The 15,737-nt window shown below is 37.7% G+C and overlaps 1 protein-coding gene across 1 annotated transcript in view; it reads left to right on the top strand.

Moving 5' to 3' along the window:
* The window catches only part of SS18 (synovial sarcoma translocation, chromosome 18), a 43,646-nt gene that overhangs the window by 23,299 nt on the left and 4,610 nt on the right, over positions 1–15,737 (top strand). Inside the window, exons 5-9 of the mRNA XM_009886637.1 lie at positions 7,377–7,544; positions 8,238–8,342; positions 10,439–10,531; positions 11,259–11,381; positions 14,095–14,228. Of these exons, the coding sequence (XP_009884939.1) occupies positions 7,377–7,544; positions 8,238–8,342; positions 10,439–10,531; positions 11,259–11,381; positions 14,095–14,228 (623 nt within the window). The remainder of the gene's footprint in view (positions 1–7,376; positions 7,545–8,237; positions 8,343–10,438; positions 10,532–11,258; positions 11,382–14,094; positions 14,229–15,737) is intronic.

The following is a 15,737-nucleotide window of genomic DNA, read 5'->3' as shown; positions in this document are numbered from 1 at the left end:
TATTTTTGGCTGTCTCTCTGAACTGCCAAGTTATCTGTGTATTCTGGGCAATACACAATGGAGTAATTTTGTAAACGTTGTAAGATGCTTTAGAAAAGTCTTGTGCCTGCTCAGTTGAAATTTCTTAGTTGCGGAGAGTTAGCAATAAATATGCAGCAGTATGTGTGAGGGAGCCATCCACGAAGTTGCTCTACAGAAAACAACTTACTTTTGTATGACTGGCTTACAATTTAGGACTAGTGATTATTCTGTCTCAAAGTAGTTTTCTTTACTCTTCCTCATTCCCCTGCTGTATTTTCAGTACTCTGTCAAACTTGAAAATTGCTCATTAGAAATTAGGTAGAAAAATACTTAAAAGGTTTCAGTTCTGAACAAATAATAGTACTGAAGTGGCTTTGGGGAATAAAGCAGTATCTAACCAAATTATACATTCAAGAACAAGAGCGAAATCTCTAGCTAGAACAAGAGCTGGTACCATTGCCTGCACCTAGGGCCACGATAAGCTTTCACACTGGGTAATTCTAGTTTTGCCAAATTTTGAACCTTTAGGCTGAGATTTTTTTACATGCCAAATGTCTGCTTCAAGGCTGACTTTTTGCAGAAGTTTCACAGAACTGGAGAGCCATTTCTGACAGTGGAGTGAAAAATTACATTCTTCAAAATATTTCAATGTCTCACAAAAACATTGGTAAACAGAGCACTTCCTATGTAAATATCGGAGTGCAGGTGCCCCTTGCTTTAGAGCAAGGCTTTGAAACCTGTCTGTCTTGCTAAGGTGCTATTTCCTGTTTCAATTAGAATATTGTCCCAAATTAGTCAGATTTTAAATGTCTGTGGGGGAAGAAGTCTTTAAGGCTGACAATTTGCATGTTTGTTATATATTACTAGCTACGGTTTTTGACCTAAGAATATTCCCAATCAGGTGAACTGAATACGCTTATTTCCTCCATTTTCTGCTATGAGTTGTTGCACTTGTTTTGAGATTTGGTGACAGATTAGAGGAAATATTTTTGTATCTTCACTCTCCTGTGACTCCAAGACAGCAGGGGAGAGAATGGCAGAGAAATCTGTGAGACTGAGAGATTTAGATGGGTAGCCAAGATCCAGTCTGGCTGGGCAGAGGGTCTCAGGAAGCACGGACACTGCAGGCTTCTCATCTAAGTGAAGAAACAAGAATGAGTCGGTAGGAAATGCCTTGAGACACAGTTAAAGAAAAAGGGAATACACAGACTGTGACTTCAAGATTTCTTAATTGTTCGTGTGTGCCGCCATTCAGAAGCAGAAATAACGAAAAAATTTCTGAACCTGTGTGGTGTTGTTAGGAGGCATTTGTGAACCCCTAAGCACACAGTGTTTCTTATACAGGTGTGATCCATATTGAGAATGAGAGATCCTACTGTATCTGTCAGTAAATAGCAGCACTAGCTAAATATAATGCTAAATATTCCGCAAGATAAGGTCTTAGCATCTCAAGTTGGTTGTTAAAAATTAGTAGATGTTTTTGACCTTAATCTTTCTTTGCATGGGTTCCCCATCTGTAGAGGAATGAATCTGATGGGAAGGTTATAATACCATCTGATTTCACAGGAGTGTTGTGAAAGTATATTCATTATGAAGATATGGACATTTTAGTTGAGTGCCATAGGAAAACCCATGAGTAAATTAATAATTCTGTCTTCAGTGTTTGACTAGGCATGGCATCTCACGCGAACAATTAGGAGAAACAAAATACTGAAATAGCTTTTCAGTGAATAATATCTAGCGTGTCCTGAATGAGGCCAGTATTTTTAAGAAAAAAAGCATGCTATCATATAACAGAGTGAGACAACATAACACGCAGAAAGGTTTGATCTAACTTTTGGGTGGTTTTAGCATAACTTTTAATATGCTTTTTCTAGCGAAACATCTTGCTGTATATACACATTTTGAGGCAGATGGTGTTAGTAAGAAGAAATGAAAAAGTTCAATCCATTGTTGTATTTACTTTCAGTCCCCACTTTGTACTCGTTATTGATTTGTACTAGTTTATAAAATGCTAGCTGGAAGAATATCTTAAATGAGAAGGAGAATTTTCACAGTTTTTATACAGTCAGTCCAGTTAAAAGAAGAATTTTAATCATTTTGGACTTAGGAAGGAGAATGCTTAAAGTAGAAAATTCTGTAGATGACTCTTGATGAAAAAGCTACTGTAGCAGCTTGGGACATCTATAAGGAATATTGGCTACCTTTTTGGAAAAAGTAGGAAGCAGCAGGAGCTGAGTGAATATGGAAGAAACTCCTTTCTTATGGGTGCTTTTCTTCTTTTGTGTGGGAAGCTACTTCAGTTGAATGAAATATGTCAAGTCTTGCAAATTTTTGACTTTTTAGAGGGGAGGTGTAAGCATGATTTTTTTGTAATCTGAAGCTTACATCGAAGTTCCTCTCATTTATATTGAGCAGATCTTTCACAGTCAGAGAACAATAAACAGTAGAATTGAAATACTTTAAAAGTAAGGACCAAGAAATCATAGTTTGGCCACCTCAGAAACTTCTCAGATCCTTTTGCTAGGATTCTGTTCCCTTGCCAGAAGTGTTTGAAGCAAAGTTGCCAAACTCCCCAGTCTGTGCTTGGGATGAGAGAGGGGAACTAGTTTACTTTTAACAAGGGAACTCTACATGAGAATATCACATTGACTTTATCATTTCCAGAAGACCAGTTGTTGAATCTGGTATTGAGATTTTTTTTAATGACAGTTTCATTTATATAAACTTACAAAAATTCCATTCAAATTTCAGAGCTCTTTCAATTACAAGCAAATATGAAGATATCCCAGAGACAGCAGAGATGAAGCAGGTGCAGAATTCCTGTTCTTTTGTTGTTCACATAAAGAAAGGAACTTAAAGATAGGAACATCCGATGTTACCGGAAATATAAACATATTCGGGTTATGACAGATCAGGATAAAATAATTTCTGAGGTTGAGGACCTTCTATTAACATCTTGCCATCTGTTCATTCCTATGTAAGCAGAGGCTATTAGTTTCAGTACCTCAGCTGCTTACAGTAGCCATGATGTCCATCTCATGGACAAAGCAGGGCAGTCTTGATTTTTTTGATGTATAACCTATTAAAGAACAAAAATTGCCTCCACGTTCTGAATTGCCATCATGCTATAGCTGGAATTGTAGCATGTCTAGCTGTAGCAGACACTGCAGTTCTATCTTGGAAAAAAAAAAAAAAAAGATACAAACAGGTGCCACAGTGCTTATTCTTTCATCATTTTTCCCCTGGTCTAAAAGATGAAAGGTGATATTGGTAACTAAGGATTTTTTTGTATGACTTATTTTTACGTATTTTTTTTTTTTAAACGACGCCTGAAACTATGGTTCAGTTTGAGATGAGAATTTTGTGGAATACAGTGAGTGTGCAGAAGTTTCTACTACCTTTAATTTGCAGCCTAAATCATACATTAGGAGCAGCAAAAAATTGTGTATCCTCAAAGTCTTTTGAGCTAGTGTTTAAACTGCCTTTCATGTTAAAACACCTTTAAGATTTTGGTTCATTTGACCAAATGAATCTGAATTGTAGCTTTTGTAAAGAATCTTGAGAAAATTGAAAGTTAAACTTACCCTACCATGGAGTTCCTAAGCTAGCTCTTGCAAGAGTTGTCACCATCACTTATGATGAAAACCAAGCATTTTTTTGGTAAACATGAAGAAAAACAACACAAAGGTTTTCATGAGAGCTGCCGGAGTGTTGGGTATATATTTTGTTATTTATGTAACAGTGGGCACAGTGATGACATTAACCATGGTAAATCTGGCATGGTGCACTTTGCTGATAACTCTACATGTGGATATCCGATTGCTTTATCGATACGAGTGCACATTGTGAAATGCCTGAAGAGTAGACCTCTTCTTAGCAACAAACCCAACATATTTTGAAGACTGAAAAAACAATAGCTTGTAGTGTTGCTTTTTGATTGTACCCAGCTGCTCCCATAGCTCTTTAATCAGAACAGCAGAGCCACCAGTATATTTGTGAGTGTGGTTCCTCAATTCTCTGCTGCTTCAGAAGTTTCAACCATGTCAGCAGTTATTCTTGTCCTCTCATAGCATTTGCCACCAGTATCTGAGTTTCGGCAGAAGAGGCAAAGCTAAGGAGACATTTTTAAACCACTAAGTTTTTCTGCAGCTCTTTCGTCCTCAGTGCGCTTCTGGTCTCAAATTTATTAGGTTTATCTGGGACCTACTTCTAGTATGCATTTCTTTTTCTCTCTGTTCATGTTGCATGTCTGAAGACTACGTTGTCAGTTTCTTGGAGTCATTTCTTGTCAGGAGACAGCCACCAGGTCACTGTATTTATAAGAAGATCAGGTACCAGCCCATTTTCACTAAAATCCACATACCTTTTCTTCCCTATACGTGAGTCCTCCTTATGAGACACTGGCTAGAGCAGGAACATGTGTTTTTAATTTAGTAGGTGTAGATGACTTTGAAAGGAGCAGTTGAGGAAGATGATGTATATTCTTGGTAGTTTAGACCATTTTTAATTAAATTAAACAATGAGCAGTTCAGTTTTCACCTATTGTCTGGCTTGCTTTATACATTCACTTACTCCATAAGATTGATTTGGGTCTATGTGGTACATTTTTCAAATGCCTGTTTAATGACTACCAAAATTGCCTGCACTCCTCACAGGACCTTCTTAGCATCTTTTTCTTTAGGCTTTTATCCCAAGAGTGCTTCCAGTATATTGACATATGAAGGCTGCCTTCTGAACATTCAGAAACATTTATAGGGCTTTTGTACCACCAAAGTTAAAATAGTTTCTTGTAAAGACAATAGTCTGCTTGTGTACTTGCATATTTAGAGGGATAGTCCTACACAATATTTTTTTGGACTCATTTTTGACTCAGTACCAATCAGATATTTTGTCCTCTCTGGAATAAATAGTTCTAGAAATTTGCCAAAAAATAAGAGTCTAAGGACAGTTTTTGAAAGAAGTGAGCATTCTCTTGCAGCATACAGTTTTGTGAACTTGTGTGTGAAGTTTTATCTCCAAATTCGGAAGAGATCGTGACTTCCACTGAGTGTAGTTTGTTGTGACCTGATTAGAGATTCCCGAGCTGTATTTTAAGTGGACTGTAAAGATATGTGCTACAAATACTAGAATGTCTTAGATCATGAACTAATAGTCTGAAGTGTTTGACTTAAGTTCTGTGAAGGGTTTTTCTAGGTTAGTTTTATGTCATTTAAAGTATTATACAATGAATAAATGTAGCTTTATTGTAGGCTTGATTTTTCAAAATAAAACCCAAATTCAATGTCCCCTCACCCCTCAAAACTAATGCTTAAAATGGTTCTGTTGCACGAGATGATAGAGACTATGGTTCTTCTTTTAGGTATCCTCTTAATAAGAGAGAGATGGGAACCAAACTGGAAGGCAGCCAGGCACTCTGTTATTAACACAATACACAGTCTGATACAGGGTAGTGAATTCTCATTGTGGCTCTACAAAGCGTTAATGAAGTTCTAATTTAAAAAGCAAACAGAAAACCTCTACATTGCACCATGGGGACCCAACACATTTTATCACATTGTATTGTGACTAATATTAATATTGTTAATTAACAAGCTTTCTTGAGATCTAGGAATATTATGGCAACAAGGTTTTTGTTTGGTTTTTTTTTTTTTCAAGGCTGCCTAATGTTTCTCAGTACCTCCAAACAGAGGAGCAGTGAAATGGAATGATCTAAATTACCTATTCGTTCACAAAATCAAGAAATGAGATATGTTTTTGCTAAGTGAAAAATAATTACAGTATCTCAATTTAATTTTTTTACTTTAAAATAGGGACACACAACTGTGATGCTGAAGGATAGAAGCATAACTGGATCATTTTAAGAGTGGCCAATATTTATCTTCAGAGGAAAATGAAGCTTAACAGAACTAAGGCCACTTTACTTCTCGCTGAGAGATTCCACACAGGGGTTTAATGGGATTTAACTAACACACTTTGAATTCATACCATTAATTAATTTGGCTTAACTTTCTCACGTAACCTCATATAGACAAGATTTAAGTAACTATGTATTCCTTTCCTTGGATAAATCCACTGTCAGTATTGACCGTATCTAGGTAATTTTCCAGTACTGCAGTTTCTATGTAGGACTTTTGCTTGTGCTCCAGCACCTAGTTATATAAAAATGGCAAAGTCTAGCGTATAGAAAACTAGATGATACTTTCCCTTTTTCTCCTGGGATGGGGCTAAGGAGTAGCAGTGCTAGTTTGATATTTTGATTTGTTCTGGTTTTTAGTGAGACCTAGTTACTTGTCTTTGGAGTTTGTAAAATAAATTATACCAAGGGGGGGGGGAGCTTAGGGTTTCACCATTATAAAATATGCAATACGTGTTAACTGGTTTGAATTAATGTATTATCAAAATATGTTAAGAAGTTTAGCTCCTTGTCACAACTCTTTCCTCCTCAGATTTTTAATACTGAAATAACTCTTTTCTGTAGTGGTACTACAGAGGAAGTGAGGAAGCTGTTCTTTGTTAAAAGTTGTATCAACCTAACCTGCAGTCTCAGATAGTGAAATGGCATAGTCATCATTTTCATTGCTGTGTGGTGTCAGTAGGGTGCTTTTCACGACTCAAGTTTGCATTTCTCCAAGTTCAGCCTTAACCAGATTTTCTTGGTTGATAAAACACGGACACTACTTGATCGATCTTGGTCTTTTCCTGTGGCTCATAGAAACTTGGTTCAGCTTGATATGAAAGATTTTCCGTACAGGCTGCTTGGGACTGTTCAGTGGTGGGCAGATCATGTATTCTTGTGGGCCTTTCTGCATGATGTCTGTTGTGCGATTGCCTCACTCACTGGTACAAGTGGTTTGTCTTTACAGGCTAAATAAAATTGTTTATTTTGTGATAACAGTTAAGTGGCTCATTGATGGACTATAACAACAACTACATGTGTATTAAAACTACGCCCCAAGCAGTTCACAATGTTAAATAATTTTTCTGTGACTTGTCAAGGTTTCACCATCAGGTTTTATCAACACGTTCTTTGCAGATGATTTTCAAACAAACAAAAAATGGTTGGAGTGTTTCAGTTATCTTTGTGCATAAGTAAACTAGTGTCTGTGTAGTCTGAAGAAAAATCATCTAGAAAGCATCCTTATTTAGGCTGAGTTCTATTTCGTAATTTGGTTACTGAATTGATCACCTGAATTTGCATAGGTCCAGAAACAATGCATCCTTATGAGAGCACTGGAAATACAGAGCCTTGTTTGCTCCATTTTTAAAGGCCGAGTTTTCTATGTTAGTTCTTTTTGAAAGATTTAATGACAAATCATGTGTTACAGACCTGTTTGCTACTTTTCCTTTCACAGGTCCAATGATGCACCAGCAGCCTCCCTCCCAGCAGTACAACATGCCACAAGCAGGTGGCCAGCATTACCAGGGGCAGCAGCCACCTATGGGAATGATGGGCCAAGTTAACCAAGGAAATCACATGATGGGTCAGAGACAGATCCCTCCCTACAGGCCGCCACAGCAAGGTAGGACATAACTTCAGTGTTTTTTAAATAACCATCTTTAAAACTATTTAAAATCGCTTTCTTGCTTACACCAAATTTCAATCAAATCATTGGGTGTCGCAGACTTTGCAGACTCTTTTTGTAGCCCGTTTAAGGGTGGTTCTTGCAGCAACAGATTACTGGTATCGCCATGAAACGTGAAGATGAGTATTTCTTTTGTTTTGAGTTCTTTCTGACAAGAAGTATCTAAAAATATGCATCTCGGATTTGCTGATGCAGAATTCTGTTTCCATAATTAAATGATAGGTACAGAAAAGGAACAGAGTACCTGCTTGGTTTTGAATTTGCTCAATTACAAAAAAGGAACAACGTTCCATGATCTTGCTTCTCTTTTTATTTTTTTTCCCCAGTCCTTCTAGAAAAGGAATAACTTTATTATTAACACCTTAGTCTGTTATACACATGTTCCTAAAATGAGCTCAAAACTGAAGTTTGTGCTCAATCTAGTGCAGCCAAACAACTGTGTATGTGTATATATATAGAGATAGATACATTTTATTTTTTTTAAGTAAACCAGATTACATGTGTTGTCTGAAATGCAACAATATGGGTGGGGAGTACATTTGAGAAATATTTCTCATACTAAAATCAGAAATTAGCAGGCTTTATAACAGAGAAAAGTTATTTACGTATTGACTGGTTGTGGTTTTTCAGGCCCACCACAGCAGTACTCAGGCCAGGAAGACTATTATGGGGACCAATACAGTCATGGTGGACAAGGTCCTCCAGAAGGCATGAACCAGCAATATTACCCTGATGGTAATCTCTCATAAATGTTAACTTTCCCATTTTCTATACCTGCCCGATACTAATGTAGTCGTATGCCCAAAATTAGGGAATGAGGCAAGAATAGAAATTGGATATCATACTTCACATTTACAAAACCTTCCAAATTCAGAATGGTTACTGCAGTTTAAGTTACTGTGACTGTTTAATTTTACAACTTAAAGCATGTAATCTGTAATACTCCCATTTGAAACTCTTAACAGTTTTAGTATTTCAGCATGAAGTTCTGTAATTGGTTTGTCTAACAGTATGGAGGGTTCCTTAGCATATCTAGTATAATGGAGGTGAATTAAAACAGTCATAACTTTATAATAAATAAGAGGGGGGTGATATCCTTTTATTAAAGACTTTATTGAAGTGGAAAAATTTGCAAAAAGATGTGTTTTTTCTGTAAATATTTTATTAGTGTTTAGGTAGTGTTTAGTTTTCATATAAGTCACACAAATATTATTGCTGCCATGGTATGGGCCTTAGTTTAATTTTTACAAAGGAATAAAATGGTCCCTGCCCAGAGGAGACTGTAATTGTGAATCCTCTTTAGAAGACACCCCCCCACACAGTGCTTTCAAGACAAGACTGGAACTTTGACTTTCATAAATCTATCCTCCTATGTCTTGGAATTTAGAGTGCTGAAGGCTATTGGATTGTGTTGTAAGTTAGGAAAGTTGCAAGTAACCTGTTTTTAGGCTGAGCAGAGACTGGGAGAACAAAGATGCTGACTCATGACTACTGTGATAACTGTGTGTGCAACTTAATGGTATCTTACGAAGTTCAAGGAATGTGATAGATGTTAACATTTTAAAATGTATACAAAGCAAAGCTGTGTAATTGCCAAAGCAACTACTCATTGCAAATAAAAGGATACAAGTTTGTTTGAATTACAAGTTGCATTAACTTGTAATTATTAATCTTTCATTTTGGAACTTATGTTACACACATGAACTTCAAATAGTTACAGTCAGTTTACTGTAGTAAGGGCAATTTGATGTTACCATCATCAACTCCGTGGCAGCAGATTACTTCTCTAAACCCTGTTCCTTCTAAAGGTTCATTCTTTATCATTACTTCATTATTCTGCTTATAAAGAACATAAAGAAAATTTATTATAAGACTTGTTTTTAATGGTCATGTATTTATATGAGATTCAATAAATGATGTATAGTACAGTTGCAGGAGTAATTACAAACACCACTTAGTTTTAGAACTGTTTTCTTCTTTTCTTATTTTTATTCCAGAATTTTATTCCAAACTTACATAAGTTGTATAATTTAATTTCAAATTTAAACCAAATTTTGGCTTATTTTCTTGATGAAGTTAGCAATAAGATACATTGTGGTCATCTGTAAGACACGATATATTTGTTCTAAAAACAACAACAGGTGGGGGCTTACTGCACATAATGGTTTCTTAATCAGAGATGCCTGTAGTCTCTGAAAAGGAAGGTTTGTTTGTAATGATCCTACTCAGGTCTGGAATGTAAGAGGAAAAGTTTTCTTAAGACTTACAGGAATTCTGTTTCTAGGGAAAACCTTGAGAATGTTATTTTTCTGTCACTTAAAAGCAAAATTTAATGTAGACTGTGGTTCATAACTTCATTGAGCTTTATTTGTTATATTTCACACTGCTTTTAGCATATGCTTTTGAATTGGAGATCAGCAGAACAGGTGTTAGACAAAGTATGATAATTGCTTTCTTTGTTCATTCTAATTTAATTCAGGTTATTTACATGTGAAAGGCCTAAATGCTTTCTTTTTTTTTTTTGAGTGAAAGATAAAGTACTTTTTTTTTTCCTTTTTTTTCCTCCCCTCCCAACAAGGATTATCAGAAGGTTAAGACCATCCCTTGCTGTAATGTTGCTAAAACTACTGCATTAAGCCTTTTTTTTTTTCTGTCACGTTAATTCAATATGAAAGGAAATCATATTAAAGTCTTTGGCTAATACAATTGAAAATTCTTTTTCATGTATATCCAGTTGAAATTTTTTTCATTTTTCTGAGAAATGAAATATTTTAGGGTTTTCACTCAGAGGCCATTAACGTTTCTTCCTGTCTCTTGTCGAATTGATGTAGGTCATAATGATTACGGTTATCAGCAACCGTCGTATCCTGAACAAGGCTACGATAGGCCTTATGAGGATTCCTCACAACATTACTACGAAGGAGGTATCTATATACCTTCACACACATACGCACATACATTCCCTTTCCTCCCCCACCCGCAACGGGAACAAACATTCTTGCACAACACGACTTATACCCATGCAAAGCTCTTGTAGAATACTAGTTGCTGGCTGTCTTGAAAATTGCAGGGAACCCGAAGCGTTCAGAATAATTTCTTGCAAACACCTAAAATATATAACCACAATTTGCCATTTCTAACAACAGTAAAATGACTAAAACACTCTAGAGATATTTTTTTTTTTACCTCAATGGAAATTTTTATTTAAACATAAATTTGTTGGTTCAGTTGTATATCTTTTTGTGTGTGTATCTATTTTGTATAATTATAGTGCCGTTAGGAAACAGCTTGCTGATCTTGTGTAGCTAGTCTGTGCTCTTGTAGCTGTCCTTAATTTTGTCTTTTTTTTTTATTTTATTTTATTTAGCATAGTCATGATCTTATGACTGTGGTGTTCCAGTAAATGTTTTGCTCGTTTGGCAGAGACGCTGAAAATGCTGCAGTTCAACTTTGCAAAATTGGCTTTAACTGCAGTTTGTTTGGCCGAATTCCTTCTGTTTGGTTTGAGTTTTCTTTGTTTTGTTCAGTTTTTGAAATCAGTATTGCATTTTCATTTTGTTCTTGTGTTGTTGGCTGTGCATCTTAGAAGGAAAAATAAATAATAAAGTAGGTATCTTTATAAGTTTTTGCTTTCTTGCAATCATCTTACAGGAAACGCGCAATATGGTCAGCAGCAAGATGCATATCAAGGACCACCCCAACAGCAGGGTTATCCACCACAACAGCAGCAATATCCAGGCCAACAAGGCTATCCAGGACAGCAGCAGGGTTATGGTAAGAACCTGAAGACACAGACAGCAATCACAGAAAAGACCAAGGGAGATCCTCGTGTTATTCCATCCCTCTTCTACTGGGTTGAAAGGCCAGGCTTGTGCAAGAAAGCTGTATGCCTGCGATTTCACTGGGCCAAAACGAGAAGGTGTAGAAGACAGCATTGTTTGGGAAGTCGATCTGTTGGCAATCTAGGACAATGCGGTAGCACAGAAAAGGAGGGTGGCTAGAAAGCATTATAATTGGTGCCTGTCTGTAATTTAGAAAGACTGCTGTTTTCTGTCCTCTGTAGGTGAACACAGACTCAGGAGGGCAGAAGGATGGCAGAGAACCTTTTTCATCCCTGGATTTGCTATTTAGAACAAGATCTTTTAAAAAATCTTTTAAAATTTCATCCAGCATGCATTAACCATTATTTTCAAATATTTGTACTGATCAGTAAGGAAATTAATAGAAGCATTGCCCATGCAGCTTTCAAGAGGGTTTGTTTTGTAAATTTGCACGAGTAGCCTGATGCATGGCAGGAATGAGTTCTCTGCCACAAGTGAGATAATGTAGTGCTTGGATTCAAGGAAAACCTCCCAAACAGGAAACTTAAAAGTAGTAGTATGTAATTTTTGTGTATTACCTCTGAAAACTGGAGGTCAGAAGAGCATACTGAAAATACTGCTGTCTTAAGTTTTGCTTTCTTGCATATTGTAAAGCTGTATGTATTTATCTCAGCAGAAGGAATCTCTGAAATATAATTCTATATATTTTAACTTCTAGCTTTGTTGCACGTTTAAATGCTAAAACTTTTGGCATTGTGGATATGTGAGGAAGTGCATGGCTGATGACTTTGCCATGTAGATAAATGACAGACTCTCATTAAATCCAGTGGTGTTGAGACAGAGTTAAGTTTTAAGAGGATCCACTGAGATTTAGCAAGTTTTCTCCTTTGTTATGGATGAATTAATAGCTCTGAAATAATATTCATGTACTTATATTCTGCTAAACGTAACACAGGAACAGAATGAAGATTAGAGTGAAGGTCCATCTAGCTCACTATTCTAGATGTTGTAAGTAAAGAAATAAAATCTGACTTATTCTGAAAATTTATGTTAAGAAATATGAAAGGAAGGGGATGAAGAAATCTGTTGGAGTGACTTACCCACTGTAATTTGTAAACCCAAATAGCATACTTCTCAATTTTCATTTTTAGCAGAACTAGATATTGAAGTTTCATTTTTATTTCATAAAATCTATCACTGAATATTTGGAATTCAACTACAGAGAATTACCACGAATAAATAAAACCAAGTTTCATTTGTCAGATGAACACAGCACTTTTTAGGATTTAGTATCCTTGCTCAATTTAATATTTAAGTGCTTTCTAATTTGGAAAAATAATTCAGCATCCCAGTCATTATTATCAATCTGTAAATTTTTTTTTTCCACTGTAGAAAGCTGAAACTGCGTAGTTCAAGGGGATTTGAGGTCTGAGGAGAATGGTGGATAGCCTATGGGGCTTTTCTTCTCCAGGTCATCTTTTTGATTGTCTCATAGATCTATAATTACTGAAAGAGTTACCAGCTGATGTCATCTTAATGTCCAGTGCCTGTAGCTAAAACTAGCCCTCTCTAGCACTGTATCACGCTATTGCTAAAACACATCTGTTTCTACTGAGGAAAAGAAAAAAGAGGGTTGGTTTGTTTAAAAGAGCACTTCTAAAGATTTGCAACTCTTCCTGACTGCCCATTTTTAAGGGGTGGTGTTAAAAAAGCTAACTTAGATCTGCTGCAAAAGATCCGTATGGAGTGTCACTGAAATACACAGTACACGACCTCTCCCGAGGTACGAAGGGGTGAGGTTAATTTTTTATTTTTTTTTTTTGGAATGTGGCTGCACTGCCTGATGGTTGTAAGGTGCAGTTTCCAATGGTAGGCAGGCTGAGTCCCTGTGAATAGTAACAGAAAGAGTTTGTGCTGACAGAAGAACTGCTTCCTTTTACAGCCAAAAAAGGCTGGAGCCAAAGTTGGGTTTGGTTCTTTTTTTTTCCCCCATCCTTTTCCTGGAAAGTTAAGGTGACCAGAGGAGTATGGAGTAGAGGGTGCTTTTTCTCCATCCCACAATAGCATTTACTGGTTTTCACATCTCGCGCTTTATGCATGTAACTTACTTTCCTGACGTCCCATTTATGATTGCCTGCTGTGGTGTGAGAACTGACTTTCTGGCAGTGCAGCGCTGCCGATCTCTTCAAAAGGTCCAAATGCTAAATGCAGCTGATCATCTGGCTGCCCCTGAGGTTGTAAAGTTCTGGAACTGGAGCATACAGCAGGAGGAGAGTGTGCTTCCCTAAATCCTGGCAAGTGCTCACGTTTCACTTGTCATTTCTTGTCTTGTTCTTCCCTGTCCTATGACCTCATGTGTGGCACTACATGCATTGGTAATAAATAATGAATATACAAATAAAGGTAAATGTTTTCGTGGTTGGAGCTTAGGCCCTGTCAGCTAAGGTGCTTCCCAGGGTGAGAGAAGGACCACTGATCCCTGGTATGTTTTTAAGTAGGAAAAGACCTACTTGCACAGCAGGGATACTTCTTAGCCCTGCTCAGTTGTAAAATTCAATGCCTTTACTATTTTCTTCTTCCCAACACCTTAAGCAATCTCTTTCCTTTTTTTTTTCTTTTTTTTTGTTTGTTTTTTTTTTTTTCGTTTACATCTTAATGATCTCCAGGTCCCTCCCAGAGTGGTCCAGGACCTCAGTATCCCAACTATCCACAAGGACAAGGCCAGCAGTATGGGGCATACAGACCCACACAGCCTGGGCCACCACAGCCACCACAGCAGAGGCCTTATGGATATGACCAGGTATTCCTTCCTTTGATAAAGTTGTGATTCTTACACGTTCATTTGATAATCTTAGTTTCTTGTGGACATTTAAACTAATGAATTTGAGGGCATGGCCTCACAGGGGTGTACATACAATTCTCATGTACTTCCAGGGGAGTTACGCAGAATCATTTATCTGGAGGTGTGATTAGTCATTCTCTTCTGAGTTTGCAAAGTTTTAATGCAATTTTGCAAAGCGAGGTGCTCCAGACAATGTTTTTGGACCTTAAAAATCAAGGTTATCTGTTTCATATCCTCATGGTGAATGGCTAGTATGAAAGATGACGTTCCTGAATCTCATGGTGGATCATTGTTACTGCTTTGCAGTAAAAATGGTTGAATTGATTTTCCACAAACACAAATCCAATAATCCTCCTCTCCAGTTACAGAACCACCTCAGGTGTGCTGGACATGAAGCCTATTTTTGCACAGATTTTCTGAGCAGTATAAAGAAATACTGCACATGGGAAGAAGTTACCTGAAAGAAGTTACCATTGATGATAACTTTTTGGCTCAGGTGGTGGAGGACACAACAAGGAGAGGTGCACTACTGGACCTAGTACTGACAAACAAAGAGGGACTGGTGAAGGATGTTAAGGCTGGGGGCAGACTGAGCTGCAGCGATCATGAGAAGATAGAGTTCAGGATTAAGTGCAGTATAGACAAAATGACAAGTAGGGTTGAAACCTTAAACTTCAGGAGGGCTAACTTTGATCGCTTCAAGGAAGTACTTGGACAAATCCCTTGGGAGCGGGCTCTAGAGGGTAAGGGGGCTCAAGAGAGCTGGCTGCTATTTAAGCATCGCTTCCTCCAAGCTCAGGATCAGTGCATTCCAAAGAGAAAGAAATCATGCAAGGGAAGAAGGAGACCTGCATGGCTGAGCAGGGACCATCTGAAAAAACTCAGGTGGAAGAAAGGAGTTTACAATAGGTGGAAGAAGGGGCTGACTGCTTGGAAGAGTATAGAACGCTGTCAGGGTATGCAGGGAGGAAACAAGGAAAGCCGAGGCAGCCTTGGAATTGAACCTGGCGAGGGATGTCAAGGCCAACAGGAAGGGTTTCTTTAAGTATATAGGAGACAAAAGGAAAACTAGGGAAAATGTGGGCCCGCTGTTGAACGAGACAGGTGCCGTGGTGACAGATGATGCAGAGAAGGCGGAGTTGCTAAATGCCTTCTTCACTTCTGTCTTCACTGTTCGGGCCAGTCCTCGGGAGACCCAGACTTTGCAGGTAACAGAGAAAGTCTGGAGGAAGCAAGACTTTCCCTTGGTTGATGAGGAGCATGTTAGAGATCAGTTAGATAAACTGGATATCCACAAATCCATGGGCCCTGATGGGATGCACCCTCAAGTGCTGAGGGAGCTGGGGGAAGTCATTGCCGGACCGCTCTCTGTCATCTTTGAAAGGTCCTGGAGGACAAGTGAGGTGCCTGAGGACTGGAGGATAGCCAATGTCACTCCAGTCTTCAAAAAGGGCAAGAAGGATGACC

Source organism: Charadrius vociferus, unplaced genomic scaffold (assembly GCF_000708025.1).
Source record: "Charadrius vociferus isolate BGI_N301 unplaced genomic scaffold, ASM70802v2 scaffold45, whole genome shotgun sequence".
NCBI classification, from domain to species: Eukaryota; Metazoa; Chordata; class Aves; order Charadriiformes; family Charadriidae; genus Charadrius; species Charadrius vociferus.
This window is presented reverse-complemented; position numbering and strand designations above follow the sequence as displayed.